This window comes from Passer domesticus, chromosome 10 (genome assembly GCF_036417665.1).
Source record: "Passer domesticus isolate bPasDom1 chromosome 10, bPasDom1.hap1, whole genome shotgun sequence".
Lineage (NCBI taxonomy): Eukaryota > Metazoa > Chordata > Aves > Passeriformes > Passeridae > Passer > Passer domesticus.
This window is the reverse complement of record NC_087483.1, coordinates 17,299,730-17,321,439: the sequence shown is the minus strand read 5'-3', so window position 1 is coordinate 17,321,439 and position 21,710 is coordinate 17,299,730. Positions and strand designations below refer to the sequence as shown.

Here is a 21,710-nt window from a genome sequence, read left to right as displayed (position 1 = left end):
TTTCCAAAATCCAGGACCTTCCCCTAATGGTAGAATTGTAGTGTCCTCAGGAACTGACCAAACTTACTGAAGATGAAGACAGGGAAAGGCAGAATTTTCAGGACTGTTCTCCAGGATGCACTGGAGGAATGAGGGTATGAATTAAACAAATATTTCCATTCTGATTAATTTTTTCCAAAAGGATTTAAAAAGCACTTATTTTATTTGAGGTAAATGCCCACCACCTTCAGGGCAAATGCTCAGGCAGATCTCCAGACTGTGTGAACACAAAAACCCCTTGCTAGCAAAAATAAATCCAAAATTAGCCCATAGCTTGAAGTGACAACTTTTTATTTTAGGCAAAAACAAACAAAAAAAAAGGCCAAAAACATTCCGCTATTGCAGTTTGTAAAATTTTCACTGTTTTCAGTAGAAACAGTTCACAAGTCAGAACGCAATATTCAAATAACATTGTGCAAAATTGTACTGGCATAACTACACATAGCAAAAAGACTAGTGTAAATCAAGAATTCCATTGAAATTAGTTGAGCTGCTCCAGTTTTACAACAGTGTACATCACCTCAGAATAGGCCCTTTTTTAAAGAACATCCCTGGAATTCCTCTTGCTTACAAAAATTGCTTTACATGCAACAAGTAACCTATCAGTACAACATAAGCAAGAACATCTCCACAAGTTATCACAGTGTAACAGAGGAAAACATGTCAGCCAATTTCATACAAAGGCAAATCTAATGGCAGTTTTGAACATCCCTTGACTGCTACCCTTAAAAATTGCACATTTCAATATAAGAAATAATTTAGAATGAAGCCAAGCTATGTTCTTAACTATCAGTACTTTGATAATTAGGATGGATGATGAGGTTTTTATTTTTTTAGCATAGTAGATTTTCCAAAGAGAGTTATTCCAAAAGTTTGTGTAATAAATGTTAATTTGCAGTGTTATCAGGCCAAGTCCTCTTCTGTTATTCAGACAGACCTGCCAACACTACAGAAGTCTCTGTAGTCAAATACAAATGCCAATGAAGAACTATTAAACAAAGACCATACCTGAAGTATTTAGTGATGACATGCAATGAAACCAAGCAAGCAGTAACGGGACTCCATTTCCGTTTGGAGCATTCAGAATGAGACTGCTGTAGTTCAGCTGGGGTACAGGACTGGAATTTCACAGAACACTTGTGAGTAGTTAACATTCTCCCCCACTTGATGTGCAAAGTAACAGTTACCAAATAATGCATCTAAGTCATCCTTTGTGTAAACAGAATGCTAAAAGTGGAACTGATTTTCAGAGATGCCGAATGCTCACAAACTCACATCAAGAAAACACACAGGTACATCTTGCAGTGATTGGTAACTATGTTTTCCTGTATACTCATATTCAGAAAAACAATTCTAAAAGAACTCTTTGATCACAGTAAAACCAATTGTTCCGCAGTGTTTTTTACCTCCCTAGGTTGTGAAAGGCTTACCTTCTATTGCCTTTCCTAAGAACAACCTTTTTTGGTTTAACATGCATCAACCGGGCTCGGGTCTAAGTCACCTGATGAAGGGCACAAACCTGAACTATAGAATTATATGGAGAAAGCACAGTCCTGATGTTCTCAAGTGTTTGGGTGCTTTTATTTCCTTTTTGCAAGTTATATTAATCTCATGAGGACAAGTAAGAACAATACACAAGCTCTGCTCTGGAGATGTGTGTAAGTGTGCATCAGTTCTGGAAGAGAACAGCTCTGCAAGTCTGTACAGAGGAAAAAAATAATAAAAGGTTCTCAAAAATACCAGCTCTGTCTCCAACCACACCAATTAAAGCAGCAGACCTGCATGCATGCACACAGTAAGTCAAATGGAAATCAAGATACCCAAGAAGTCACCCTGCAGGAATGACCTCTCTAACAGCAAGTCTCTGGTGACTTCCTACACATCCTCCTTTGCCCTCTCAGCTTGATGGAGGAGCTGTCAAGTACTCAGCAAGGAAACATTTAGCAAGGAAATATGGACATCACTGGCACTGAGGTTCTGTGAAGACATCAGTCAGCGTTTTAGAGATGGCAGGGAGAGAGAACAGAAAATACTTCAGCAGGGAATTACTGTGGTACCACTGAATTCTCTTAATAAGCAACAAGAAGTTTGGCCTGAGGCAGAGGAAAGGTTAATGGATATGACTTTGTTTCCTTCTTCCCAAAAAACTCAGCCTCAGTGTTTTTCAACAGTCTCAGACTCTGAATTCCAGGAAATTGTATTTTAGAACAAATCAAAAAATAGCCCTGAGACTAAACATACTTTATAAGAGCTGCTATTGCTTTACGTAAATCAAAGACAGCCATCATTTACTGCCACAGTAAGCAATATTTAATTTTCACTCCCTTTTTTGCTCACTTGGGATACATACCTGAAACCAAGAATTTCTTTCCAAGATATATGTACTTAAGCACTGTCTGTTACTTTACCAAGTACTTAAATGCCACAGGATTATGGCATCAAGCAAGGAAAGAATGGCTGATGCAGGTCAAACTTTACCAAAGGAGCCCTCTTCCCCTGTACCTCAAGTTTTTGAAAAAACAATTCTAATAATCACAATTGTCACCATGGACTTTGTTACAATGAACTCCTTCCTTGTGATTTAAGTAGAATTTACAGCTGGAATAACAGCATTTAGTATATCTCAAAATCAGCTGCCAGTGTTATTGAACACAACCACCAGCCTTTAAGTGTGGCTAGAAGTGTAGCACACTTAAAAAAACAAGAGTATCAAATGCATCAAATTGTGCATAAAAATAGACCTTTACTTTTTCTTAAGCTACAAAGTAGGCAATCAGGGAACTGACTAGGTCTATGCATAGTTAGGATTTTAAGTAAGCCAAAAGAATTTGAACTCTTTCAGTAAAACTGTGCTTGTGTAGTGCACAGGTCAGCTCCCTCCAAAAATGAACATCCCGCTCTATACATAAAAGAATTTTTAAAAAGCTCCATGCACTCGCAAAGCTATTTGCAAATCAATTTAAATACTTCAGCCAACAGCTATGCTATGGCACAAGAAGCACATAAATTTAAGGCTACTTTTTGCCTGCACATATCAAAGCTGGTCTCAGAACAAGAGCTGTCATATTTTCTTAACTCTGAGTCTTCAGTGTGGATTCATAATAAACTTGAGCTGCCACAGCAATAGTAGAGTTGTCCTGCATATAAAAAAGACTGACTGTTGTCCTGAATGCTGTTCTTTTATAAAAAGTGAAAACTTCACACATTGACATTTGGTTTTTATCAGAGCAGCTCACTAATTTGTACAGTACATTGTCCAATAACACACAAGGTAAACTACCAGAGAGATACTCGAGTCCTACAACAACAGGTGCAAAAGAAAGTCCTACAGTAACAAAGCCCACTGCTGTTTGGGAGAGTCACAACGTGATGAAAACAAACATCAGAATGCATTTTGGTGAAGTCAGTTAAGTGTCAAGGCTGTAATAAAGGCTATTTGTTAACTTTAGCCCTTCTCAATGGTTCTTAACCATTCAATTAAGATCTCCTAATAAAGCACTAGGCAGTTTGGCAACATGAAGTTCTTTACATGCTACTGTTGCAGAAATAGAAAATAGACTTAAAAGCACTTCCTTCACCTGAGTATGATCGGGATTCAGTCACACCAGGTTTAAACAAATCTATCTAAAGCAGTAAATATTAGACTTCAAATTGCACAGTAGTGTTTCAGAAGAAACAAATTAATATCCACAAAGCCTAGAAAAGAACTATCAGCTGGCAAAATTACACAAGTTTGATGCACAAAGCTGCTTATTTTTAAAGCGCTGTTCCTCAACAACTCCAGGTGACTGACAATGTCAGCACAAATCAAAACTGTAGCTTCAAAACAATCCTGTCCATTTTCATGGGAAGGTAGATAGTAAGCCAAATTATGCTTGTCTGCAAATTTCAGAGGTGAAATACTTTCATACCTCCTGGTAAAGTTTTAATTTACTGATTTTTTTTGCATAACATTTTAAAAATACTATAGAGAACTTGCACATTCTAGCATGCTTTACACTTACTTGCTGAATGAAGTACACTGCAATCATAGTTACTAATACAGGACTTAAAGGAACAGCAAATATGCATCAAAATTATGATTTGCGGGGGTTTTTCCCTAAATTAAAATGTTTGCAAGCAAATTTATCATATTAAGCACTGAACAAGACTGTTATATTTGCAGTATCATCTTTAAATAGTTGCCATTACGAGGAGACCTGAGAATACAACTGATCCATGGAAACTATGTCAATGGAAGTTGTGTATCTGCAAGCCAGTGAGACCTGCTTGCATGTAACAGACCAATATTCCAACCCAGAGACTGTCCACAATCACACTTACTTTGAAACTACTGAATCTAACTCTGTTAAAGAAGTACAAGATCAATTTGTTTTGTAAGTGATATGATACCGGAATTCAGGTCACTGCAGTTTTCTGGGTATCTGTAATTGTATTAACTCAAACCCAAATAATGCACTCCAGGAACATATGAGAAACCTCAGTGAAGTTCCTGAACAGTTTGTTTGCAGTTGCCTTTCCCCCCTCCACCCATTTTTGCCTTTCATTGTAATTTCAAAGCAACCATTAACTGCCACATTATCAGGACAAATCAAGTATCAAAAAAATCCTCTGTTTTACATGCCAGCCTAAGCTGCTAGTCAAAAAGAGAGAACATATCTGCTGCTGTAAACATCTGCATAACAGGTATCATGCCTGACAAACCATCACCTTCAACGGACACACAAACACCACTATGACAAAAGGGAGGAAACCATGCACAGGTATTTCAGTATTATGTGGCCAGGGTCTATAATACAGTGATGAGTCACATCAGAGCAAATTTGTACCAAGAGTGATTAATGATTCAGGCTGACTCATAAGAATCTAAGCAAGCCTGTAAGAGCCAAGTATTTTCTGGAAGAAAGAATACTGAGTAAGAGGATATGTTTTTTCCCTACATCTGCACAAAAATTCTATGGACAAATAGAACAATAGCAGGGCAAGTGCTTTAAAATGCAATTTTCCAGCCAATAAACCAACACTAGTAGGAATTCTGTGAAGGAAGGAATTTTAAGAATGTGACTTACCAGAAGCACAAATTTTTGATATCAAAAAATGTACACAATATACTAACACTGTTTTTGCATACTCTTCTGTTTTAAAAGTTTCAAACATATTAACTTGTTTTGCTTTGTTTAGGTCTGAGGCTGTTCAGCAAGGTCACATAATTTGAGACTGCTGCAATAGTTCAGCAATCCTTTGGTCCCATCAGCTGTAAGCCAGCCAAGTATAAAAAATCCTTCCCTACCAAAGGGAAAAAAAAAAAAGGTAGGGGGATCATCACCAGGAAACACCATCTGCTACAAACCAGAAAGGCAAAATTTTGTTACAAAATACACATTTTCATACAAAAGATGTCTTGCAAAACCATCTGATTGCCCCTCCCTCTGCAGATTACAATGGTAAATGGGATCAGCTGGCTGGTCTTGAGACTCATTTTAATGGGGTGGAAAAAAAGTCAGAGGACACACACCATCACAACAACTGGTCCTTTAAATGGGAAAGGATTGATAGTCTTTGTTTTCACCAGTGTTTAAAAAAAGCAGAAGAGAAACAGAACCAGAGTCTTCAAAAGCAGAAAGTACAACATCATATGAGCTGCTGCATCCTCCTGAACTTCTCAATGTGCTACCAAACTGTCAATTATACAAACAGTTTGACTATGGCAGTGCCATAAATTGTTAAAACAATGCGTGTGTGTGATCAGAATAGTCCGGTCAACTGGTTCCATTTTTTTCCCAGTAGTTGCCCAGAAAAATGTCAAGACAATCTAAATTACTCTTCAGCTTCCTCAATACATCCTGACTGCTGGAGCAGAGAGGTCTGTGGTATTACTGTACTTGTTCCACGAGAGATCCTGTCTTGATCTGTGCTTGTAGTCAAGGAGGCCATAGAAATGGGCTGTAACAAACCAGGTGTCATGCTGGAGGAGACAGTCAGGCTGTGTGTAGTGCCCTTAAGTGTGAGATCCTGTGTGGGAAGAAGTGGCTTGAGGATGCTGACAAGACAGAAAGCAGAGCCACTTTTCGGAATGAAATTCACTTTGTTCTTGTCAGGGCAATAGAAGGCTGGAATTTCATGCAATGGCTTTGGCCTAGAAATAAAATACACACAATAGTTTTATGGAACAAGCAAATTCTGCCAATGGGAGGGATGTACTGCTGAACATATCATCAGAAACAAGTCGAGGTTTCAATTTGAAGCATTTCAGTTATTCAATAATGCCTTAATGACACAGCACACAGCAAATGACAAGATGGTTTAAACCGCTTGTTTAAACATGCTGCAAGGCAACAGCATGTTCTTAGGGCAGGCTGTTTCCAAACCTAAGCTGGTTTCCAAACCAACTTCATGCTTGATCACAAACCCTATCCATGAATTAGCACATTCATTATATGAGAAAGTATTTTCAATCAACTTTCACAACCCAACCAGTTCTGCTCCACATACAGACACTATTTATACAGCAAGCCCTGTGAAAGAAAGCTGGCATAGCAATGGTCCTAATACTGCATATCTCAAAGGGGTTCATAATCATCCAGGGTTCCCCTTTTCTGTACTTTTCCCTTCTTTGCCTGTTCACATGAGTGACTCTCTGCAGAAGATGGCCCTAATCTTACTAAGTAACTCAATGCAGGGAGTAAAATGTAGTTTTCATGATTAAGTACCTATAATCTGCGAAGGAAGCGTGGAACACAAATTTAGATCCTGACTTGCAGCTTTGCCATCTCAGCACAGTACTCAGTCCAAGATATGCTTTAAGAAAAACTAAGAAAACTTTAAGAACTGGAATGGAAATCATGGATAGCTTAGGAATGCCTTCTGTGTTCTAATGCTGCAATGCACATCTACTGACAGTAGCCAGTAGATCTGGCTTCAAGACAGAACTATAGAAATCTGCTTAAAAGTCTCTCTTTACTGCTTGAAAATAGCCACCAGAAATATTTATTCACTTTTTGTTGTTGCCAGCATTGTCCTTTAGCCCATAACCTCTCCCTCCCTTCCTTGTGTTTGTAAAAGAGCCATGTTCACTTCTGTCTTTCTTTTACTAAGCCAGGCAAGCCAACCTTCCAGTACATTTCTGTAGAGACACTTTATTCTGAAAAGAAATCCTGTTCATAAAATAGGGTACATTTCCATGCTAGCCAATTCTCCCCAGTGTCGAGAAAATTCAACCCCTCTTGTAAATTTTCTCCTCAAATGAAAAGCTTGTATAGGATTTTCAAATAGAAATTATGTTAAACAAAGGTTGAGCCTTAAATAGTTACACTCATGTATTCCACATACACATGGATTTCAAATAACAGACATGAAAAGATGTTTTCTCATGAGACTGCAGTGTCTGAGGACTGCTATGGCTAGGTAGAAACTTCTGAAGAAGCCTTTTCACTCTACAGCAGAACAGTCCTATAGTTATGCAGAGAGGACTTCCAAAAAGAAATGCAAATACAAGTCAAACTGCAATAGACTATATTCCTGTAGCAAGTGAATAGTAACTATCTGTCAGTGACATAGTTTACACATGTTAAAATAGAGACAGCTAACTTCAGTTATTGTAACCCACGTTGCCATAGGACAGGCTGTACAGACCTCTCAAAGTCCATTTGCACAGGTCAGCCACGCCCATTTTCTTTTTGACTAACATTTATACTAGATGTCATTCTTGAGATAATATAAGAGAATTGTAACCAATCTATACTCCTTGTGTAACAAGATGGAATTTTTAACTGTAGGTTAAGATTCTAGCATACAAGCGACATAAGGGTATAAAAAACTCCTTTGAAATATTAATAAAACATAACCTCTGAGAAAATTCCCAAATGACAAAAGTTGGCTTTTCCAGAATAACCAAAGCATCAAATACTCAGGGTCAGGTTCACTCCTCTGTCACTAGAAGTTTCACAACTACATTAATTTAGCTGAAAAGAATACGGACTCTTCAGAGTCCGGATTACTGGATGTGCCTGTTAAGCTGTGACATACCTTAGCTGATGTTACAGCCTGTTATTACCTCTCTCTCTATCTGCCAGGTAAGAGACTCCTCTCAAATTATGTTGTTTTTTAAAAAACATCACTCAAGATTTAACACTAAATTCCAGCAGTAAAATATATACAGATATGCCAATATATAGTCACAACAAAAAACAGAGATCAGGTTGTTGGCACGGCTTTAGCAACTGGACTAATAACTTCTATCTGACACAAAATCAATAAAGCAATAATTAATCTGATTCTTAGATGTTATTTCTTATGTAGCAAAAAACAACTTACAGGTTTTCCTCAAAGACTTTCACCTTTTCACAGCCCTCAGGAGGTTCACGCTTGAACATGTAGCTGTTGTTGGGTTTTGGTGAGGTAGCGTATTTTGGCAACGGAGAATTATTCCCATTTTCTGCAGGAACAGAGTTTCTCATTATGTAAATGTGACACTATAAAAAACCACAAAAGCTACCTTTAAATGCCCCCCGAATTTCAAGTCACTTCATTACCAATGTTATGAAATTCAAAAACATTTTTATTTGCCTTCAAAGCCTTCATTTGCAAATAAGCTTTCTTATCTTAATTCCTTTCCTGCTTTCTGTTTCTCCTTATAACATTTTCAGGCTCCTCTACAATCTCTGATCATTCCTGGACATTTTCAGTTTGTAACTACAAACCTAAAACTATGGTTCTGTACTGTCACCATCTACCCAAAAGAAATGGGCAGAAGCCATATTCTTTAAAAAAATAGAACAGGTTTATGTTGAATTATAAAATTCTCCTAGGATCTCTCAAAATATTTCAGGAAAAAAAGAATAATTAAATAAACCCCAAACACAAACTTTTATGGGTATGTGTATAAAATGCTATAAGGTTGCAGATTTTGGCCAAGATCATAAAAAATATCCAACACAAGCAACAGGACTACGCTGCCTGTTTCACCTGATACTGAACATTTTTGCCTTCTTCAACCTGCTTAAAATACTTGAATAATCTATTAATTAAAAGAACAGCTTTTTGGGAAGCACATTCCTCAGTCACATCTATCCAGCTTTAATTAATGTGTGCACACATATGGAGCATTTGGAGCAATCAGGGAAAAACCTGATCATGTATCAAGTCCACATTCCACCACTTCCCCATGGATGCAGGGAACAACCCCTCTCTTTTACCGATGTAGTTACGCACCTCGCGCAAGTTCAGCATTGTTGAACTTTCAAAGTGACACGGTACCTTTATCTCTGGAATCACCAAGCAGATCATCTGCAGAACATGGACTTTCCTCACTGCCCTCGTTACAGATGGTAAGGAATGAGGTTGGAGACACCGACTGGGAGCGGCTGCTGTTGTTGCTGCCCTTGTCTGCTCCACCGGGTGTTTGGGTGTCAATGCTGCGAGTGCTGCTGCTGCGCTGCACCAGCGGAGGCGGGGCACGGTGCCCGTCTGGAATATCTTGAGGCTGTTCAAATTAAAGGTATCAGACAGCTGTTCTTATCTGCATAGCAATTTCTTTAAATGGTGAAGGTCATGTTGGGTTTCATAAAACCATTTGAAGAAGAAAATTTTATTCATTACATGCAACTCCAAAAGAAACTAAAATGTCAGTTCAGAAACCAAGGACAACAATTTCAAGATTTCAGATCACCACAGAATTCCCGAGGCTGGAAGGAACCTCTTGAGATTATCAAGTTTAACATCTTTGCTCGAGCAGACTCCAGTAGAACAGTGTATCCAGGATTCTGTCCAGTCAAGTTTTTAATATCGCCACAGACAATGATTCTACAGCTTCTCTGGGCAACTTGTTCTGGGCTTTTCACATCCTCACACATTTAAAAAAAAATCCTAACCAAAAACCTAACATTTTTAAATTTATGCCCACTGCTCCTTTCCCCATCACTGGGCACTACTGAAAAGAGACCAGCTCCCTCCATTTCTGCACAAGAGATGTTTATGCACATTGATAAGATCCCCAGAGCTGTCTCTCCTCAAGGCTGAACACTCCCATCACTCTCAGCTTCTCTTCATATCCAAGACATTCTGATTCCTTAATAATCTTCACAGTTTGTATTTCTGATACCTTATTACTAAATTCACCTCTAAAAACCATTAAAATAAAATGAACATTAAAAATGGGCAAATTATGGTTTACCTAGGATGGGGGTAGTTCAGCATGGGCAAAAAAGAGTTACTACAAAAACTCTCAAAACAGACATTTTGCTTCTCCCTGTTTTACTGAGATTGCTTATTTAGAGGAAAAGGTACAGATTCAAGCTTTAACTCTTTCATTCCTTTTGCTTTCCAAGAGACTTTTCAACTTACCTTATTAAAGAAAATAATAAATAAAAATATAAATAAAATTAATTCCAGACAAATTTAATTCAAAACTGGTGCAAAATAAAGTTTGTGATCTCAAAGCAAAACAAAAATCATTATATTAGAGCAAACATGGTGGCAGATACATACCACAAGTTGTTCCTCTTTGTCTCCTGTCTCCTTAATTATTATCTCAATCTCTTGATTCAATCCCTCTACACTGTTCCGGAACCGTGACCCCGTGGATTTGGTAATAGGTATCACAGGAACGAGAGCACTCTTTGGGATGTGAGCCTAAAGAACCAGAGACAACAAGAAAACAATGTAGATTTATTTACAAAACAAAGTTATTATTTCTACCCAAAAGTGACCCTTGAAACAGAACACACATCTACACTTCAATATCAAGGATTTACACGAAATCATAGCGATTGTGTTCAAATGGATGCTTGAACTGAAGGCAGACATCCTGACTTTTGTTTCAAATCCAATTTCTAGCAGGAAAAGCTACATAACCTAGTCTCAAAACCTCCCTTGATATGGTCTGCCTCTAGTTTGATATAGCTTTACAAGTGAAAATGAAACACTAAACATTTAAATGTAAGTAATTTTGAAGCCTTGAAAAATATATTCACATTCCTCCTAAAGTGAGCTATACCACCATGTCACATCACTCATTGTTGGATGGTAACCACATTAAAATTGTATTTTAATGGAAATCTGTGGCCACCTGCAATAACATGACACACGCAGAAGCAAAATTATTCCACAAATGCAAGATTGCACTACGCTAAAAATTAAAACCAATGTATTAACTGTATTGAGACAGAATAAAACATTGACAAAACAACTTATGGCGACTTCCACATAAAGAATAAAATCCCAAACCCAAATCTTAGTGCTTAGTTGCTTCAGAAGGAAGATTAGCAGTTCAAAAATCCAGTGTTTCAAAATATGCACAAAAACCTCATCACTGAAATTTCCCAGAGCTCCTTTTGGCACACCACAACTTCTTGAGACCTCCCAGTCTCTCCATTAGTATCTGCCCGCCTGTTAAAAAAGTCCCCCTACCAGAATATTAGAAGATTCTGTACTCATTAAGCAGTGATGTACTACAGGTAATGTACTTTCTGCAAACATTTAGTTCAACTCAAAGAACAGCACAACACACTTAAGCCACAGCGGAATTCCATGTAAAATTCCTGGATTCTCTGACCTAGTGTGCCATGATTAAGAGCAACTCGTCTAATGACTGAAGGACCAGCACTATGTGGTCTTCAAAAGCTATTTTTGTGAGGGGGTTTTATTTTGATTTTTCCTTTAAGTAACGAGACTACATAGACAGACAAAGCATTTTAATTTCCTGTGTACATTCTCAAAAACCACACAAAGCTTGTCTGGCAGAAAATCTGCCTCAGAAAAATTAATGTCAACAAGATATTTTACACACAGACCATAATGGAGACTTCTTGTTACAATCGCAAATCTCTACAGCAGCAGAACTCATGAATTATATTGGTTCTGCTTTCCTGAAACACTAGGTTAGCCACAAAAAAACCCAAAAACCAAACATCTTAAAAAAGACTCGCACAAGAACTACAAAAGCTTCTGTTCAGGAAATGCTTGTCACTCTGTTTCTGTCAAGAAAAATGAAACATTCTCATAGCAGCCAAACTTATAAAGAGTTTCTAAAGTCTTGCCTGAAGATGAAAAAAACCCAATGGAGAAGAGCACAAAAAAGCCTGAGAAAGCAACCCTGCTAATTCTGTTCCAAGCAAGGCCTTGGATCAACAATGCAGTAAACTAATACAGGTTGATATTCAGTTACAATATACACCTATCAGCACAAGTTCAGGCACTAAAGGCTGTTTATGCACCCAGTTATTCAATATACACATTCTTAGGACAAACTGAGTTTGTTAAAAAGTAGAACACAAGTACGCTTTAAGATTTCAGCAGCCATTACCATTAACAAAATGTGGGAATTCTTCACCTTTAAATATGACTGCCTACCACAAAAATTCTTAGGTTCATGCTACTATTTGAAGAGCTCATAGTAGATTCAGCAGAGTTCAATATAGTTCAGTACAGCATGTTTCACTTCCAAGAAAAATATTCTGTACCTGACTGAGGATGATTTCTTAGCCCAGGGTGCTAGAGGGTGGAAAATGAAGGAGGTATCGTGACATGGGTGGAACAATCAGCCTCAAAACAAGAAATTTTTTATTAAAAATGCTGCCTTCACAGAGGTCTGCATGGACATGCAGGAATAGGCTACCAGCTCTGGACTACTCATCTGAATACCTGGGAATGCTCACAACAAGGCAAGGTGCCAGCCACAGGATAATAATTACTGTGCTCACACAGTAACACGCTGGCACAGAGTTTTCAGTTCTGAGACCTACAGGTATGGCATACACTCACGAGGCAGGAAAAAGAGGGGATGACAAATCTAAGTTGTTCACAGGCATTTCAGGAAAAACACTCTAAGCTCTTCCAATTTTTCACAAGCAACAAAACTTTAAACAGAATCCCAGGACTTGTGATGCTTTTACATCAAGCCACCTCTAGGTTGAATGTGTCATGGTAATTGTACTCAAATGAAATGTTCCACCTAGTGAGGTGGTAAGAGTCACACCAAAAAACCCCAAGCCCCCAACACTGAACTACATGCAGTTGATCTCAGTATCAATCAGCTGGTCAGATATTGGGGCACAGGGTTCCTAGGAAAAATGAAAAGAGCAGGGGCCTTGATGGTTCAGTGTGCCAAGCAAAAACGTAATATCAGCCAAGTGTACTGAGGAAAAACATTATGTTGGAAAAAAAAAATCCATTTATTCTTCCATCTGGTTTCAGTTCTGGCCTAAATGCTAGTTTCTTTCTTATACCAACACTGAGAATATAAAAAGATCCCATTGTTTTGACTCCTGTTCACAGATTTAGTACCATGCAATTAACTCAAAATGTTCTCAGAAGCATCCTGAGATCACCTGATCTGATGCTATGACCTTTCTGCAAACTCCTCTTCCAGTTAAAGAGAGACAAAGGAACATTTTCCTGCATAATGAAAAAACCACACAAACAAAAAACCAATCATTCGTTCTGAAAAAAAAAACATAGTCAACAGCAAGGACTTGATCCTCCCCAACCATTTCCTGATTGTGAGCAGAGGGTCAGGAACAGCTAACAAGCTTATTCCATAGAGATTGTGTGGATTTCTTTCTTCACACAAAAATCATATTAGAAAGAAGCACAAATGAGCAACCAATTAGAAGCTTAGCTAGCAAGAACCACTAAAAATGTTGCTATAATTCAAGAATTGCAGTAAAGTTTAAGTAGAGAAGAAAAGAAGAAATAAATCCACTAAAATTTCTTCTTTTAACTAGAAGAGAACACCATTTTCCAAATGTTAAACAGAGTTTATCTCGTCTCTGTGAAGGAACTACTGATACAATTTCCTAACACTTTTTCTCACCTTGTCAGGAATTCAACTCCTTGAGCTCAGAAATCTTTACATGACTCTATTTAGAGTCAACAAACACAAAAGTTTCCTTCAAACTGGGAATGTGAAAAAAAATTTCTAAATATTCTAATTACTAAATTCTGGTTTCCACACAGTCCTTCCCACAAATCCTGAAGGAACAGAGCTGCTGCCAGAAATTCTAGCTTAGCAGTTCTAAAAAAAAGAATGAGAAAACACAGGAACTTTGCCCTTGCTGACTACAGTTACAGATTTTCACTCAAGTTAAAAAACAGCTGCTAAATGCCATTAATCTAAACTCTTCACTTACTCTTTGAATCCTTCTTTAACTTCTTCCCGTGGCAAGTAGCTTGACACAGCTGGCACAAAATTCACCAAGAACAACAGTGTTTTGTTTTGTAACACAGTCCTGGAAAGGCTGCTTTGCTTCAATTCATATTTTATAGTTTGTTTCACAAGGCCAAAAACTAATTATCCATTGCACAATATTTTATTCACATACTATAAAGTTTGGCAGAATGTAAAGACATCCATACCAGAAACAAAATAATAAAACTATTATGATGTTTAAAAAGTTATATACATAATTTGGGGAGGTATTTTTCAGAATAGCAGCACTGTTGTTCGTTTTGGAAATTAAAACCCACTAAGATCATCTGTGCTAAAGTGTCAATACCTTAGCATTCAGAAACCCACAGGTTCCTAGAATGCCAAGCAAACCTATTAAAATGCATGTAATTCTCCAGTGTATTCAAGGGCCCACATCAAAAGTTCTTCAGTATACTTTTTGGTTATAAAAGTCTCAAGTTCTACAAATGCAGATAAAACACCTTAATCAAATATGCTGATCTGCCTTTTGTTTTGGTTCAGTTTTTTTAACCAAAAGTTTGACACATTTTGTATGTTGATTTTCATGAACTTTCTCAAAACCCCCTACAAAGGGATTGTCTTTGAATTGAAAGGGATTGTCAGTTGTACTTCCTTTGTTCATAATTTTGGACTGTTTTGACTTGAGTAGTCAGTAAAATCAGCAGCACAGTACACTGCACCCACACTTCAGTAATTCCTAAGTTGCTATGTCAAAAAATGCAATTCTAAAAAAAATTCCTAAATATTTCCAGTAGCAGAGAATTCAAACTACTGACAAACTGAATTCAAGAGGCACACAAATCCTGAAAAGTCATGACTCCTAACTAGATGCCCTACAGCAGGATAAGCATTAGGGTCTGAGACAAAAGGTGCTCACGACTTTTATACAAAGTAGGAGTTAAGAAGAACAGAGTAGAAGAAATTCAAAACACTCCATTTTCTTATTCTCATTCTTGAAGTAGAACACATTCACTCAGACACATGACTCTGAAAGAAAGAATGAAAGAACCTGGCCTAAATTATTTCCAGAAGGACAGAATGACAGAAATGAAATTTTTTTATTAACTGTTGTCAGACTATGATATTTATTGGAACAATTAAAGGCATTTCAGGAGTAATTGGGAATATAATTAGATTTTCAGAGAAGCTTCACAGCTGAGCTACTTTCTCAATTCACAGCATTGACAGTTTCCTAGTTTCTTTCAACTACACATTGCCTTGCCAAGGCTGTTGTGAGGGATTTATTCTTTGTGCAACTTAAAAAAATTGTGTGTATCAAATGTACATTAATGAGATATCGGTAGGGAGAGAAAAAAAATCAACTTCTGAAAAAAAAAAAATCAAACTTTTCTACTGGTTTTCTTACTCAACAAAAACACACTTGAAAAAGTATCTGTGTTTCTGAAAGCCTATAATTTTTTTACACCTGCTATCAATTGAGCTAAAAATATTACACCTCTGTCAACCTGACCTCATTAGAAGCCTTGAAATAAAACTGAAACTGCACACAGAACATGTGGTGGCCTAACCATCACAATTTTTGTAGAAGGGATCATTACTTTAAGTCTCAAGGCCTGATAAATGGGAAAGAAAAAAAAAATCTTAAAAAGGCTGAATGAAGTTATGAAGTGTGTAAACACAAATAAATAACCTCATGGAGTAGCCTTTAGTCAGGTAAGCTTTCTAAATCTCATCACAGTATTACACGAGTCTTTGGCAAGACAACAAAATGCTCTCAAAAAAGCTACCTTTCATTTGAGTATACAGTTTTACCAGCAGTTTGCTCCATGCCCTACTCTACATGCAAAGTTGTAATTGTTGAAGCAACATGTAATGAAGATGATGGTCTGTAGTTTTAGATTTAACTTATCTGTCATCTTTTTGCGGAACCTGCAGAATGCACTTTAAAAACCTTCCTTCAAGGACATGTTTAATCATCTGACATTATTTGAAAGTGGGAGTTCAAAGTCAGCTCATGCAAGTAACAAAAAGATCTGGGCTCCCATTCACTTAAGCAGCCAAAAGAAAGAGCTCCATTTCACAGGATTCACTTACAGCTACAACATATTTAGCAGTCTGTGGTATTTCTAAGTTTTCTCTAAGACAAATCACAACCCTGAAAGGACCTAAAAGCAGTATTAGCTACCCAATATGAGCAAAAAGCACACAGCCTTACCTGACTGTGGTTAATGGCTGCGTGGTTGCCATGAAAAGGGGACTGTCTTTCCTTGTCCCGATGATGCCTGTTGCTGTGTTTGCTTCTCTGCAGCTGTTGACGCAATTTTGCAATCTAACAAAGGAAAAACTCACATTAGATTTCAACAGGTGTATTCAGGTACATAGGTAATTCCATGTATTTATTCCATCACTTAGTTAGAATTATTTACTGCCATAGCATTCATAACTACTGCCAGGACTAGATTAACTCAAGTTCTTGCAAACCTAGTATGCTAGCTACCAGTTTAGCTGACACTCAGAAGACACCTCTAGGTTTAGTGAAAGAAGTTGAAACACAAAATCTGAAAGCAGTGAGGTTATTTCCCTCTTTGATAAAAAAATTAACATTTTCTTTCCCACACATTCAGATTGAAAACATTAATTAACCTACATTTTTATATTAAATCAAAAGCAAATGAAAAGCAATTTCATATTTTTTACCAAGCGCACCATCTGTATAATTAAAAAAAGTAGTAAAATACTCCTGCCTTCCTAAAGCATCATGGTATCAGTGCATACCATAAAAACATTTAATCCAAAGTTCACAAGTAATTTCTGACCTCCTTGAGTTGTTCATTGCTGCCCCATGATGATGAACGTTTGTGTGAGCTTCTCTTCTTTTCTAAATATTCCTCAGCCCAGGCACTTTCTGTCTGTAGGAAGAAGATTACAGGACTAATTAAAAAGGTAATTGCTACTTTCTGGCAGAATATTTTGAGACAAATTAGAAAAGAGAACATTTAAGATATGCTAGATTCAGAACTGAAAATTAACAGTAACCAACTAGAAGCCTTTCTCACAGGTAAAGTATGAAAAAACAGAGTGAAACTATATAAATAAAAAACCCCAAACTCACAACTTTCAGACCTAGTGTAATATAGGGATGTGCTAGTTTCCCTTCCAAATGACTGAGCATAAGGCAGTACTCACAGCCAGATGTACCACAGGCTGCTACAGAGCTCTGAAGAACCACTGTGAGGGTGCTGAACCAGGGGGAGGTGATGTATTTCATTTCCTGCACAGATGCTGACCTTGTTATTTCTGAAGCATTAGCAAGGATGGCTTGGTGTAAGTGCTGTGATAGCCTGCACCAGCACAGCTTCAAAATCACATTCTTGCTCTCAAGAATGAGAAAAAGGAAAGCAAGGCATATAAGTACCACTAGAGCTATTGCAAAGCAGGGAATAAATTTATTAATGCCTCAAAGGGTTCCAGGTTCACAGCTGTCCCAGGCCAAGCACAAAGCAACACAGATAATACTCAGCTGGTTTCACTGAACCAACAGAGCCATTAGTGTTTAATAAAAAAATCTCACAAACATATTGTGGTGAAGAAGTTTTGAGAAATGCAAAGTATCATTAAGACACACTGTATTTCAGGTAAGAAAATGCACAGGCAAGCCTGTGATAATACTGCATGCTTTATGGGCAGTTTGTATTCCCACCTAGCCATCCCCAGAAATGTCTTCAAACACAGTGAACTGTAAAGGCTCCAAGAAGACATAGCAGCATCTATCAGGAATCTCTGAGCAATCACAGGAAGAAAGGGGAAGAACAAAATGAAGCAAGGGGAAGAATTTCTGGAAGCATTTTACACACTGAAAGAGACAGCAAATTCCTAGAAATTCACTCTTGCCACCACGCAGTTCTTAGCACACGGTGGTGATCTAGCTAACCTCATTTTCTGAATATCTCACTTTCTCCTACAGAGAAGAACTCTGATTGCCTCAAAGTCTTCACATCTACAGTGTGCCATGGCTGTTCTTACACGTGAGACTAACAGCTTGCAGAAGCCATATGCTGACCTTTCTTAGCCCAGCTGCACTTGTATCACAGAAATTAAAGACTTTTGTGGCATTAATCCCTATTTTGCAGGGAATGTGGAGCCTTAACTCCAAATACACAGGTTGCAACCCCACCAGTTTCAGTTACAGACACAAGTTTCATATAAATGAACCCTCCATTATCAGTACTTTTTAATCTTCATCATTCCAAATCAAAAACCAACTAGGACAAATCTGAATAATAAAGTTAATAGGGTTGCTTTGTAATGGATTATGATTTTGCTGTGAAATAGGAATTTCAATCTGTTTTTCTAGAGGAGCACTTACTGATCTTTATCATAAAATAGAATAATTGATAACCCCCACACCCAAGTACCAATCTTTGCCTAGTCAATTCTCAAACGTCAGTCGGGACTATCATGCTATCCCTCGAACTGCTGGAACAGTAAGCTTTAACTAGTAATTCTAGCTTCCCAACTCAGCACAGCCATTACACTTGCCTACAGGAGAATAATTAACACTCTAATTAGTCTTTGCCTTTAATTTATATTCAAGACTTTGACTTAAGATTCAAGATTTAATAAATTAATATCGGATTCATTTTAAAGCATTAAAGTTGCTTTGATGCTCATCCTCAAAACAAGTAGTTAGAAATCTTGTCACATTCAACTATAGGAAACCTGCATATCAAAACAGAAATGCAATACTATTTTAGCAAGTCTTCTCCTATTTATTCCCCAAATTTTGATTATAATATTTATTATCAAAAAATATTCTAAATAACCAATAGGCAAAGTGGGATTTCTATTTGTCTGGTTTCTTAAAGTACTACCTCTTGCTTATTGGTTGTTACCATGCACAATGTCCTCACTGCTTTCTAGAATTACAAAGAAATTAGTTTAAGGCTGAATTTATTACAGACAGTAGAACGCTTCAGGAAAAAAAAGTCTTAAGAAGCAAAAACTTTCCAGTCAAAATGAATTATTTAAGAATTAAAAAAGTACAAAGTAATTGTCTAATTTTAACTTCCAAGACAAATATGTTTCATTAAAAGCAAAAAAGATGAGATTTTAACACCTGCTTTATGAGCACTTAATAACTGAATTCTAGGCAGACCCTTGGATGTTCAATAACACACCTACTCATCATCCAACAACTATTCTTCACATACATAATTCAGTCTAGTTTTACAGACAGGTTTCATCAAAATACTGAGTTGCAGGAGTCTGGCAGACAGACAGTCTCTGCATGACTGGGGTCTCACACAGCTCTCAGCTATGACCCATGGGCATCTCTAGAAAGGCCTGCAAGCTGCAGTGTGCCACTAAATGCCATCTCTTCCCAGTCTGCTTCCTGAATGACTCCACTCCCTGTGCCATACCTCCACACAATCAAGATATCCTGCTTACTCAACTTGAAAACCTTTTATAACACTGCCAATTAAACTCCTGTTCTCAGAATCAGAACATATTCTTTTCTTGTCAGATGTTGTGAAATCTGAAGTTACACTCACTGGAACCAGAGTATCTCACCAGTGAAACTTCATCCAAATATGACATTTTCAGAAAAGCTGAACAGTACAAATGGGCAGCCTGTATTACCTTGGGAAACTAACAATTGTAAGTCACATTTTAAACTTGGCCCTAGCTCCAGTGGCTGCTCTCAGGTCCACTGGAAGATTAAAAGCAGTAATACCTGATCAGTGTCACATCAGCTTTGGACATAAAGATGTATGCCTATAGCCCTAAATTTTCTATTGGTTTGATAAATTCTAAATTAGGAAGTGCAAACAGATCATTCTAGTTCTCTCAGAAATACACTACCATAAATCACCACTAAATGTACTCATTCTGCAGAAATATCCAATGCCCTTTACAGTCTTCCCATTAACCTTTCAAATACATTTCCTCTACAAAAGCCCCACAACCACAGCAGTTAGATGTGTGAGAATTGGAAGACAAAGTCAAAAGCAAAACACAAGCCAAAAAGGATGCTATCTGGCAAATACAGATTACAAAAGCCCAACCATGATTCAGAACATACCAAAACTAACCTGAATGAGATCAACTGAACATAGCAAATACTTTGGCAGCAGTACAGAAATACAATTATTTTGTAAAAAGTATTATTCTAAGGAATCAAATATGAAAATAAATTTTTAGGACACCCATATGGGCTTAGTTCTGCCCTTTAATGATGCCTTTTAACAGCAAGGCACAAGCAGCCACTCATATCCTATATCACATATCTTTCTTCATCTTCCTCCTCTTACTTCAATTTGCTTACTTTTTCCACCCTGTCCTCTAACCATTTTTCTACTTTGTTTTCCTGCACAGAAAACTACTTCTTCAAGTCTTTTCTTCTTCACCAGCCCTAATTCCACCTTATCCACATGAGTGTATTTCCCAACAAAACACCTTCCTTCTCTACTGATCTGCTCTTTGAATTGTGGTCCTCCCCACAAAAGGCTGTGGATCCCAAAAAGGCCCCACAGTAACACTGCATACCTCCTCTGCTCAACACCCTACACGTTCTTACACACTGAAAACTATGTGGACACATTTTCTGCTGTTACCAAACAGAGGTTCAGACACAAGGATGCCCCATATGCTACGAGGTCCTCTTCCAACTGCATTCTGCTTATGTTCTTTGGAATTTGTGGAGACTTCTTGTTGAAACCATGTTCCAGGAACAGGGATTTCATTCAACTGTTTGTTGGTTCTGTTTTTACAGGTGACACAGGACTGAACCTTTAGAGCTTGTGCAATTTGGTTAAGCAGTTGATGTTTTGGCAAATCATGTATTTTTTAACACTTTCCAGTTGAGCTAGATTTCAACACCATTCATGGTTCAACAAGGCAGTTCTTCAATGCATATAATTCTATACTTGGTGCACAAAACCCAAGTGAACATTATGGGGCTTTTACAAACAGAGGATGAAGAGCTGGAGACAGACATACATATAAGGATACCTCACTAAGTTCTCTGTATAAATCTAAAGTAAACAGTACTTAATTCCAGCGCTATCTAGTGTACTGCACCCTGTAAGAACAGTAAGAATACAGATGTGCAATGCACTAGTGTTTTCCTGAGGCAAGAAGGAAGTGGAACACCTAAAATATTCAGTTCTCAGTCTTTACTTAAAGAATGCAAATAATTAACACATGCAATAGCAAAGGTAGGATTCCTGAAATTTGAAAGTGAATAGGAACTTGTGAGCCAGAAAGCTAAAGTAAGTGTTTTCAAGGGAAAAGCTTCTTACATTTAAATCCTGTCTTCACAGTAAATGCTCCAAAGACAAAAAAGCTCTGTCCTACCTGTGTGGCTTTGTCTCTCATACAGGGAGCAGCTTGTCCATGATTATCCCGAGGCCACTGTCCAGCAAGGTACGGAGCAGCGAGCGTATCCAGTGAAGAGGTGCGGCGAACAATACTGGAAGGGCTTGAGGAAGGTGGCCTTGATTTGTCTGTGAGAGCAAGAACATTT

At 37.6% G+C, this 21,710-nt stretch overlaps 1 protein-coding gene across 1 annotated transcript in view; it reads right to left on the bottom strand.

The window, feature by feature from the left end:
* Positions 1-315: 315 nt before the first annotated feature.
* The window catches only part of FAM117B (family with sequence similarity 117 member B), a 28,966-nt gene continuing 7,571 nt past the window's right edge, over positions 316-21,710 (bottom strand). Inside the window, exons 2-8 of the mRNA XM_064434087.1 lie at positions 21,542-21,690; positions 17,002-17,094; positions 16,401-16,514; positions 10,525-10,668; positions 9,295-9,520; positions 8,353-8,473; positions 316-6,175 (exon numbers count right to left, since the gene is read on the bottom strand). Coding sequence (XP_064290157.1) covers positions 5,857-6,175; positions 8,353-8,473; positions 9,295-9,520; positions 10,525-10,668; positions 16,401-16,514; positions 17,002-17,094; positions 21,542-21,690 — 1,166 coding nt within the window. The 3' untranslated portion in view covers positions 316-5,856. The remainder of the gene's footprint in view (positions 6,176-8,352; positions 8,474-9,294; positions 9,521-10,524; positions 10,669-16,400; positions 16,515-17,001; positions 17,095-21,541; positions 21,691-21,710) is intronic.